General features: G+C 38.7%; 1 protein-coding gene across 1 annotated transcript; it reads right to left on the bottom strand.

Moving 5' to 3' along the window:
* Nucleotides 1-8,591: 8,591 nt before the first annotated feature.
* LOC120781331 (piggyBac transposable element-derived protein 4-like) lies at nucleotides 8,592-9,783 on the bottom strand. Its single transcript, XM_040113529.1, has 3 exons — nucleotides 9,777-9,783; nucleotides 9,414-9,530; nucleotides 8,592-9,331 (listed from the first exon to the last, which is right to left on the bottom strand). Exons 1-3 carry the CDS (start codon nucleotides 9,781-9,783, stop codon nucleotides 8,592-8,594), a joined length of 864 nt encoding a protein of 287 aa, XP_039969463.1.
* Nucleotides 9,784-11,708: the final 1,925 nt, after the last annotated feature.

The following is an 11,708-nucleotide window of genomic DNA, read 5'->3' as shown; positions in this document are numbered from 1 at the left end:
ACCAAAAAAGTCACCAGGACACGATAATATTACCCAAAAAATGCTAATTGAGTTACCAAATATTGCTGTAGAAGTGCTCTCTTTGCTCTTTAGTGCGATTCTTAATCTCGGATACTATCCTAATTCATGGAAAAAGTCGCAGATTATCTTGATAGATAAACCTGGGAAAGACTTAACACAGCCGTCTTCATTCAGACCAATCAGTCTTCTACCCTCTCTTTCTAAAATATTTGAAAAAGTGTTATTATCAAAGATGTCTCCTTTCCTCCACGAAAATAATATAATACCAACACACCAATTAGGGTTTCGTGAAAAACATAGCACGATAGAGCAAGTAAATAGAATTACTAACGAAATAAAAAAAACATTTGAGCACAGAGGGTACTGTTCATCTTTACTTCTAGACGTGGCTCAGGCGTTTGATAAAGTGCGGCATGAATTTTTTATATAAGATTAAAAACATTCTACCTTTAGAATTGTATAAAACATTGGAGTCTTATTTAAAAAATAGAAAATTTATGGTTAAAGTGGGAGATTTCATATCTGACGAACGACAGATAAGGGCTAGTGTACCCCAGGGCAGTGTTTTAGGCCCGACTCTATACATCATATATACTGCAGATCTTCCTACAGCTAATAATATATTGACCTCAACTTTTGCGGATGACACAGCTTTAGTGAGCCGTAACAAATGCCACATAATAGCATCAAGAATATTAGCCGAGCACTTAAGGTCTGTCGAAGAATGGCTAGCCAACTGGCGTATAAATGTGAATGAACAAAAATGCAAGCATGTTACGTTTTCACTAAGACCTAAAATGTGTCCGGCAGTAAAAATTAACAATATTTTCGTAACGCAAGCGAACGAAGTAACTTATCTTGGTATTCACCTAGATAGAAGACTTACGTGGAGAAAACACATATCTAGTAAAATAACTTGCATGAAGATAAGAGCTGCAAATTTAAATTGGCTTTTAAATAAAAACTCCAAACTTAGCCTAGACAACAAAGTGCTTTTATATAATGCGGTCATTAAGCCGATTTGGATGTATGGCATTCTGGGTACGACCTGTGCAACTAATATTGATATATCACAAAGGTTCCAATCAAAAATGCTTAGAACAATCACGTGTTCACCATGGTACATGCGTAATGAAAATATCCATAAAGACCTTGGTATTTCAACGGTAAAGAAAGAAGTAGAAGACAGCAGAATTAAATATATATCTAAACTCCGAGATCACCCAAACCCTTTGGCTAATGCTTTAGTACATTCCTGCGATCAAACACGCCTTAAAAGAAGAAATATGCCTGCGTACTAAGGAGCAACGTATCACCAAAACAGCTCAAACACTTGCTTGAGCTTGTCTTGGTTTTAAATAGATTTAAGATTTTCTAACTTATTGTTAGGCTTTTAAAACAAAAACAAAAAGCAGATTCAAGAAATAAAAAGATATTGCAAAAAAAAAATATTCTTGATTATTCTTATTCTATAGACATGTAATTCTGTTCGGAAAAGTAGAAAAAAAGTTAGGATCAGTGCCGACCAGAAAAACAATTTTTTGAGAAAAACGCGTTTAAAATTCAACAACTCCGAGAGAGAGGACTCCGAGGCGATCTAGGAAACTCGTTATAACTCCCGAAATATTTCGAATTTCTGTCCGAAATTTTCACAGTATATTCTCAAGACATTGTACTTTCAAATTAAGCAAAAAAAAATTTAGATTTTTTGAACCCAAGTTACCAGACTACTACCGTGAGTCGGACAAGAGACCTGAATCTATGTTTAAGCGAAGGATTTTATAGTTTCGATGTTACTATATTGTTCTCGAACTGTTACTACAATTTTCATGATTGATATATATTCTTTTAAACTTCTTTTAAATAGGAAATGAATACATATAGAATGGAGGAAAGACATTGTACCAACCATTCCAGAATTGGATACCTGTCTATAAAGGATTTCACTCTAGTACCGGCTGGGCTTAGGCTCCATTCACTCAATGTATACATTTCAGAAGTAGTTTAGTAAGATTTTTTAAGCAGGCATTCCCAATCGTTTAATGTGATGTGCTTCTTTCTTCATATATACATATATAGTATATAATATTATATATTTAATGGATATATCTAGAATGGAGGAAAGACAACCGAACTAGCTATTAAAAAACGTGCCAGCATCTAGCTTATCAGTTCTCACTCCAACCATATCGACTTGGTAACACCTCTAAAACGATGAGAGGTCCAAGTACATTCATTGTTTCTAGCGATTACCGGCTAGATTTAGGCTCCATTCAGTCAATGCCAGATAGTGTTCAACACCTGAGCATACTACAATAATTAATATCACATTATTGGTTTGAAACTAGTTAAATGCCATTCCATGTTCTTAGAACTTCTGTGGAAGGGTTTTTATTAAAACATAACATGGCAAACGATATAAAAAATGACAAGGCAATAAAACCTACAACTTAAATCAAAAGCTAAACAAAAAGCAATCGAAACATAACCCGGAAATTCTCTACTCTCTGCGATCAAACGACGTGACAGCGGACTGAGGTATAGAGAAGTGCTCTCTAAGCGGAAGCTGTGCTGGGAAGAAACAGGAGGCGATGCGGCGCGGCAAAGCGATTAATTTAAGCAATTTATATCTCAATATATTACGTATACACCGCGACCCAGAACACAACTATCAAAACATTTACTCAGTAAATTGCAAGGACAAAAAAAGGCGCTGCATGAGCAAACGGGAAAAGGCGTTTCCGTATGGGCGATGGGCGACTATATCGGAATAAATTCCTCTGGGAATCTGTTTGTGGACGTGCAGCGACACTTGCGTCAAGCGAGGCAAAGTAAACGTTGAAGGTCGAACTTGGAGAGGAGCCAAGTCAGCGGCGTGTTGTGAATGTCAATGCTGAAGCATTGGAAAATTAGAGGGAAGAGAGAACATATTATTTTGCGAGAATTTGGGTCGGCTTTAGTATACCGTCCCAGCATTTCGGGAATAAAATGGGCATGGTCAGATAGAGGAGATTCTCCAGATCAAGAATATATATAAGTAGTTATAGCCGCATGAAGCTTATGGTTTTCGAGCTATTCGCATTTAACCCTTATGTTAGTAACCGGTACCCACCGCGTGTATTTGTATGAATAGCTTAAAAAAATTCAACGTCTGCTCCATCGTCATCGATTGGGGAATCGGGTTCTCCTTCTCCTGGTGTTGTGCGTTCTCTGCCATTCAGCAGGCTGGAGAAGTGTTCCCTCCATAATTTCGAAGCATGCTCTGGGCATCAGTGACTAGATCACCTTTGGGGGTTCTTCAAGGGTATGCTCCGGTCTTGAAACCTTCTGTAAGCCGCCGCATTTTTTCGTAGAATTTTCGAGCATTACCCCTGTCGGCCAGCTTATCAAGCTCTTCATACTCACGCATTTCAGCCTCTTTCTTCTTCTGTCTACAAATGCGTCTCGCTTCCCTCTTCAACTCTCGGTATCTATCCCATCCCGCACGTGTAGTGGTCGATCGTAACGTTGCGAGGTAGGCAGCCTGTTTTCTCTCCGCTGCGACACGGCACTCCTCGTCGTACCAGCTGTTCTTTTGCACTTTCCGAAAACCAATGGTTTCGGTTGCAGCTGTGCGTAAGGAGTTTGAAATGCCGTCCCACAGTTCCCTTATACCGAGTTGTTGACGAGTGCTCTCAGAGAGCAGGAGTGCAAGCCGAGTAGAAAATCGTTCGGCTGTCTGTTGTGATTGCAGCTTCTCGACGTCGAACCTTCCTTGTGTTTGGTGGCGCGCGTTTTTTGCTGCACAGAGGCGGGTGTGAATCTTAGCTGCAACAAGATAGTGGTCCGAGTCGATGTTAGGACCTCGGAGCGCACGCACATCTAAAACACTGGAGACGTGTCTTCTTGTCTATCACAACATGATCGATCTGGTTGGTAGTTTTTCGATCCGGAGACAGCCAGGTGGCTTGATGAATCTTCTTATGCTGGAATCTAGTACCTACAGATAACCATATTTCGGGCCCCGGCGAAGTCAATCAGCCTCAACCCATTTGGGGATGTTTCGGCGTGGAGGCTGAATTTACCGACCGTAGTGCCAAATATACCTTCTTTGCCCACCCTGGCGTTAAAGTCGCCAAGCACGATTTTGACATCGTGGCGGGGCAGCTCTCACTAAGCGCGCTCCAAGCGCTCATAGAAGGCATCTTTGGTCACATCGTCCTTCTCTTCCGTCGGGGCTTGGGCGCAAATCAGCGATATGTTGAAGAACCTCGCTTTGATGCGGATTGTGGCTAGACGTTCATTGCACCGCAGTGAATGATAGTACTCAGCGACGAGTCTCTCTCCCACCACGATCTACACCAAACTTGCGCTCCTTTATATGGCCACTGTAGTAAATGTCACAAGGACCTACTCGTCTCTGTCCTTGTCCCGTCCATCGCATTTCTTGGACGGCGGTGATGTCAGCCTTTGTCTTTACTGAGGACATCAACCAGCTGGGCAGCGGCACCTTCCCAATTAAAGGGACCGGACATTCCAGGTGCATGCCCTCAATTCGTAGTCCTTATTTCGTTTGCCATGGTCGTCATCAAAGGGGGGTCTCTCATCGAGGCTGGTTGTAGCTCTTCACTGGGGTGTTTTTACGTGGCGGGTCCCAAACCCAGCGCACAACCCTTGTAGGGAATGTTTCGCCTTCTCACTTTAGCTCGCCTTCGAACGGATGTTCTTAGGCTACCCAGAGGATACTTGGTCAAAGACCGGAAGTAGTGAGCTGCTTGAGCCATGTGTAAAAGAATCGTTTCTGGCCACTCCCACGTGAATGTGAGAACTTTCCTCACTTGGCGATCATCCTCCAAAGAGGCAAAGCTTTTTAAGCTCACTTGCGTGAACTTTCCCGTATGGGCGATGCGGGCGACTATATCGGAATGAATTCCTCTGGGAATCATGTTTGTCGATGTGGACGTGCAGCTTTGCGTCAAGTGACAAAGTAAACGTTGAAGGTCATCCGGCGAGCGTGTTGTGATGTCAATGCTGAAGCATTGGAAAATTAGAGGAAGAGAACATATTATTTGCGAGAATTTGGGTCGGCATTAGTATACCGTCCCAGCATTTCGGGAATAAAATGGGCATGGTCAGATAGAGGAGATTCTCCAGATCAAGAATATATATAAGTAGTTATAGCCGCATGAAGCTTATGGTTTTCGAGCTATTCGCATTTAACCCTTATGTTAGTAACCGGGTACCCACCGCGGTGTATTTGTGTGAATAGCTTAAAAAAATTCAATATTTCATTTTAAGTTCTCAAATCGTCGTTTATTAACTGAAAAGAAAGCTTCATTTAATTAATTTATTTTTTATTTTTTTTTTAATAAGCTTAAACTCTAGCCATCGCCCCTTGTACCCGGGTACCCACAGTGGAAAGTATAGGAACTAAATTGTATATAATTTCTATTAATGCATGCAACTAAATTTTATTCAAAAAATAAAGAAATATTACACTTTTTTTATAATTAATGACATTGAACACATTGTACACGATTAACTGAGGACTCGTTACAAACAAGTTGGTGACAATTGGCACAGGCCTTACATGTCTTTCGCCGTCTTCTCATTGGCAAAGCATTGCAGACATGACAAGATCCTGTTACTTTTTTCTTTCCGGTTTTATCTTTTGGAGTCTCTGGACCAGGATTTATCGCGACTCTTTCTGTCAGTGTATGGCCTAATACACTTTCTATGGCAATCTTTGTGGAGAAGTGGCGCATTACTTGTGGATTCGCCGTGCGATGTTCAATCATCAGCAATGCTAGCTCTTCACTTAGTTTACGCATAAATTGACGACGTTCTGTCGTTTTTTTGACAATCATTTTATTATTTTCATAATCTATCTATATACATACATACATATGTAAATAAAAATGAATCGTCAAAATGTATGTACGCGCATAACTCAATAACGCCTGGACCAATTTGGACAATTCTGTTTCTTAAATGTTTGTTGATGTTAAAAGATGGTTTTTACGGCGAGAAAAATACGAATAATTTCCAGAAAACCCCTAAAAACACCCTTTTTCTTTTCCCCATACAATCGTTGCATACATACACACATATGTACATATATAAAAATGAATGTTTGTTTGTTAGTAACACTAAGAGAACGGTTGATGAAATTTTTAAAGGTTGTTTGTTGTGGATCGGGAAAGGTTTAGAAACAAATTCCTTATACTTTTCATGAGGAGAAGTCGGAAAATTGGACAATTCTAAAAAGTAACATTTTTCATACACATTTTTTTCAATTTTTGTTTGTTTTGTTTTTCAATATTTTGATTTGTAAATTGTTTGAATCGTTCAGTTGCGGTCGCTTGCTTTTTTATTCCGGCTATCCAAAGGAAAAGTTATTGAAAATTATTCAGCGAAAACTTTATGTGTGTTGCAGACGAAGTGATCAATTACTGATTCAAATTTGTTACGAAGCTACGAAGGGGTCGCGCTTATATTGGTCGGCGTTCTTTTTGCCATCAACGTATGGCAGCCCAAGGAAAGGCAAGAAGTACTCCCAAAATGCGATGACATACGTGCGGAATTAAGGATCGCGGTCAATCAGCTAGCGATCTTAACGATATCACTATCTTGAAGCAACCTATGGTATATATGGTGCTGTTAGATGCTGCATGTATTCTGTTGAGTAGCAAAAAAGAGGTTTGCCGCACGCACACATTCTTCTATGAATGCGGATAGTGATTACACCAGATCAAATTGATGAAATCAATTCAGCGGAAATTCCTAATTCAGAGATAGATCCAGAATTATACGAAGTGGTGAAAACCAATATGGTTCATGGACCTTGCGAACCTTACAATCCCACTTTGGTTTGTATATCTGACAATAAATGCACGAAACACTACTCATGTGCTTTTCTTTCGGAAACGGAAATGGAAATGGGAAATGATGGATATTCACTGTATCGGCGTCGCTCACCAGACGACAATGGCAGAACATTTAGCATTTAGAGGCGTGAATATCGACGTTAACAACGCATCGAAGTTGACAACACATGGATCGCCATATTCAGCAGTATCAAATAGGTCGATATGTGAACTGCAATAAAGCGCTTTATAGGATATTTACTTTTGCAATTCATGAAAGTTTTCCGACTGTTGTGCGTCTCGCGGTTCAATTTCATTTAAGTCATTGCGTATTGTGAATGGTACAGTGTGTGCAACTTTTTGAGAAGCATGCCAGCAGTTGCATTTGCTGGAACATGATAATCACTGGAAACAGACGAAGGACAATGCGATAGTTACTTCGCATGCCACTGAAGTTCGCGTACTTTTCGCGAAGATCATTTCGAGATATCAGGCTTCAAATTCGCGTTAATTATGGGATACGAAAAAATGGCATTGCCGATGACATTTTACATTGTATTCGCTAAGAATTGGAAATGGGCAAACTTCGGTTGATACTTTCAGTGGTTTGATATCAATTTCACCTCCCTATTGTCAATTCACTTCAACGGAAGATGAACTCATCACGGATGTTTATCCAAACATTGGCCAAATTATCGTAACTGCAATTGCTTAAGTGCACGCGCAATTTTAGCTGCCAAAAATACTGATGTTAATGACTTAAACTGGAAGATTCAAAGTTAATTTCCGGGAGACTTGCGCTCATATAAATCGATCGATCGTCTTGACAAGAAAGACGTTACCGTAAATTATCCAGTGGAATTTCCAAATTCTTTGTGTAATGGAACCCGACTGATTATGACGCAGTTATCGAATACAAGAGACAGCCATTTCAGTTCAAACGTTTTCAATTTTCAGGGAAAATTGCCTTTGCGTTGACAATCAACAGGACACAAGGAAATCGGGAAATGCTATGTTTTTCACACGGCCAGATATATGTGGCGTTTTGACGAGTTGGAAACTCATCTTCTCTGTATACTTACGCACCAGAACAGAAATCAAAAAATTATGTTTATTAAGCTGCGCTACATTAAAAAAAAATGTAGAAAAATCGAAAATAAATCATTTTCGACACAATAAAATTTCAACTTTTTTTCATTTCAAAACACATAATTTCAAGCAGGACAACGGCTGCGGGATCAGCTAGTAAATTATATATGCCGCAAGTGAAGAAATATCTAGCATGTTGAAGAACATTGCCATTGGCCATCTCGAAGATCGTCGTTGACTGGTGTATCTCCGCACCATTTGGTCCATTGCGTCAACTCCAGCTTTATATTTATAACAAAAAGTTATTATTTCCAGTTTTTGTTTATCGTCATCACGAACTGATATATCTGAATGCATAGTCGATATCAGAATGGCAGCTTTATTTTTTTTAGGAACATAGGAACTCATGGTAACGTTTTCGTGAAATCCAAAAACTGTCGAATACTGCTCCCGTGTCTTATTCGCTCCCATAACACTAGGGATGTAAGGTTTATTATTTTTTAGCATGCCAGCAATGGTAATATTCCACGACAACAAATGTTTAGCAGCTGGTACAGTAGTAAAGAAGTTATCCATGCAGATGTTTCTACCACTACCTCGGTATGGAGCCGCCAATTCTTTCACTACTCTTTCACCCTAATTGTTTTCTCGAGTATTATCTGTCTTACCAGTGTACATGATCCCTTGCAAAGGATATGAGTTTTCTGCATCACAAATCCACCAGATCTTTATACCATACTTAGCTGGTTTTGATGGAATATACTGAGTAAATCCAGTACTACCACGGTATGGATAAAGCTGCTCATCAATCGTTAAGTTAGCTGTTGGTTTGTACATCTGAGCTAAATTTGAATTTAACATTGTCCACACATCACGAATTGGAGCTGCCTTGTCTTCTTTTTTACGTGCACTTCGAGTATTACTATCATCGAATCGCAAAAAATGCAGAATATTATGGAATCTCGTCAATCCCATCGTCGCGCGATACAGTGGATAAGAATTGGAGCGCCACATGTCAAATGTATGATCTGTGTTCGAATTGTTTGCTCCAGCACAAATCAAGATACCGAAGAACGAATAAATTTCGGGTATCGTAACGGGCTTCCATTGATGCTGTGAGTTTGGATGGTTAGCATTGTACTCTTGGAAAATTGTTTCAGCTTTTTTATTAGTGTGACGGACGATTATGTCAACCATTTCGTAGGTAAAAATTTGTTTGAAAGTCTCGCTAATTGACAACGTTTCCGTACTGCGATGAGGCCCACTCCGATGGCGTACAACATTATGAGCTGCGGTCTGATGCTGAGTTGGTGGAGTTTTGTTCCACACTGTTTTATCTTTGGCAATAAAACACCCAGATAGTTCTTGAGGTCTTCCTAAAATAATAATAACATTTATTAACCATTTAAGAAAAATAATTATTATTTCAATCATTGCTTAAAACAAATATTTTACTACCTTCAGGCTCAGCATCCTCACTCTCGCTACTCTCAAATTCGTCTTCTTCTCCTTCCACTGCTGAATTCTCTTCAGCGATTTCTTCTGTATCTTCAGAATCTTCTGGATCGTTACGAACTCAATTACCTCGTTGATTTTGATGTTTAGCTCTATTTACTGGAATCCAGTCTTCGTCATCGCTATCAGAAACCCTACTCGAATCACTGTCGAGTTCTCCAAGTAGTTTCCTCAAGTACTCATTCCTTTCGGTTGCACTTAACCTAATAAATTAAATATTATGTGATATACGTCGTACATAATTATATTACACAAAATTCTAATTAAAGTATCTACAAATGCTAAATATATGTAACGTTTACTTACCAAGCATAGTAAGCTCTCGATAATTGTTCCATAGCTTTATTTTTCACAGTCAAGAGAACACCAAATGAAACACGTCTGATCTCATCAAAAATCTGTTACGTACTAAAAAATTCTCGAATATAGTGCGCGAAAGAAAACTTAGAAATAACCTTGAGCTTTTCCGGCATCTTCTCGTCTCCGAAAATAAAAACCGGCCGACTACCTGTGGTTTCCCAAAAAGGTTTCAGATGTTATTCACGATTCTACGTTGTTATTATTTTTTCTTTCTTTAAATTGTCACCGACTATTAATATTTGCAGAAGACATAAAACAAAAAATTTTTAATACTCAGATGGTGGGTACCCCGGTACCCGGTTGCTAAAAGACGTCGGTAAAGTTGGTTACTAACATAAGGGTTAAAGTTTAAAATTACCGCTATTTTAATTACGTATTTTCTCGATATAAAATTAATTTTGCACTTATATTTTTCACTTTTATATATACTAACACATCACTAATTCGTTTGTAAACATTTATTTTATATAATGTAGTGCAAGGATAGCTTTGTATAGATATTTGCTAAGCTGGAAACAGGCGAATTGACCACCGAGGACAATGATGCTCTAAAGATTCGAAAGCTATGTGCAACGTGGGTGCCTCGCAAGTTCATAATCCAATAAAAAGAACGAATAACTGATTCTGAGAAGTGTTTAAGGGCTCTCAAATCGGAATAAAGCCGAAATTTTTCGTCAGTGATAGAAATATAGCTCCATCATTTCCCACTGGAGTTAAATCGACTGTCATTCTAGTGGACTGCACTTGATGAACCGGTTCTCAGGCGTGAAAATACGAAAAAGGCGGCTGGAAAGGTTATGACATCAGTCTTTTGGGATGCACATGGTATAATACATACTTAACGACTGAATCCTGAGCCAGTTATAATCTATTTCACTGCGTATTTGGTTGCATTACTTTTCTTCTATTCCAAATATTTAGCAATTGTTTTATTATACCCTGAACAGGGTATATTAAGTTTGTCACGAAGTTTGTAACACCCAGAAGGAAGCGTCGAAGACCCTATAAGGTATATATATAAATGATCAGTATGTTGAGCTGAATCGATTTAGCCATGTCCGTCTGTCTGTCTGTCCGTCCGTCCGTCCGTCCGCCCGTCTGTATATATACGAACTAGTCCCTCAGTTTTTAAGATATCGTTCTGAAATTTTGCAAACGTCATTTTCTCTTTAAGAAGCTATTCATTTGTCGGAATTGCCGATATCGAACCACTGTAACATAAAGCTGCCATATAAACTGAACGATCGGAATCAAGTGCTTGTATGAAAAGCTTTCACATTTGACAGCGTATCTTCACAAAAGTTGGCACAGTTTATTTTTTAGGGCAACAATGTAATCTCCGAAGAAATTGTTCACATCGGTTCACTATACCATATAAAAATACAAACTGAGCGATCGGAAAAAAGTTCTTGTATGGCAAACTTTTGTATTTGACAAGATATATTCACGAAATTTGGTATGAGTTATTTTTTATAGAAATAATGTAATCTCCGAATAAATTGTTCAGATCGGTGAACTATAGCATATAGCTGTCATACAAACCGAACGATCGGAATCAAGGGCTTGTATGGAAAACTTTTGCATTTGCTTAATAATGTAATCTCCTAAAAAATTGTTCAGATCGGATTACTATAGCATATAGCTTCCATATAAACTGAACACATAGTTACTAAAAGAAATGCACCTGTGAAGGGTATATTAGTTTCGGTGCAGCCGAAGTTAACGTTGTTTCTTGTTTTTGAGAAAACTCTGTTCAAAATTGTACGCATATATTCAAATGATTCCTACAAACATGAATTTTGAACAAATGCTTATGATTTGAAATATAATTTTTTTATATTTATGAGTTGTATTAAATTTTGACATAAAGAGATAAAG

This window comes from Bactrocera tryoni, unplaced genomic scaffold (genome assembly GCF_016617805.1).
Source record: "Bactrocera tryoni isolate S06 unplaced genomic scaffold, CSIRO_BtryS06_freeze2 scaffold_621, whole genome shotgun sequence".
Lineage (NCBI taxonomy): Eukaryota > Metazoa > Arthropoda > Insecta > Diptera > Tephritidae > Bactrocera > Bactrocera tryoni.
Note: the sequence above shows the minus strand (reverse complement) of the source record. Positions and strands in the feature narration are given on the sequence as shown.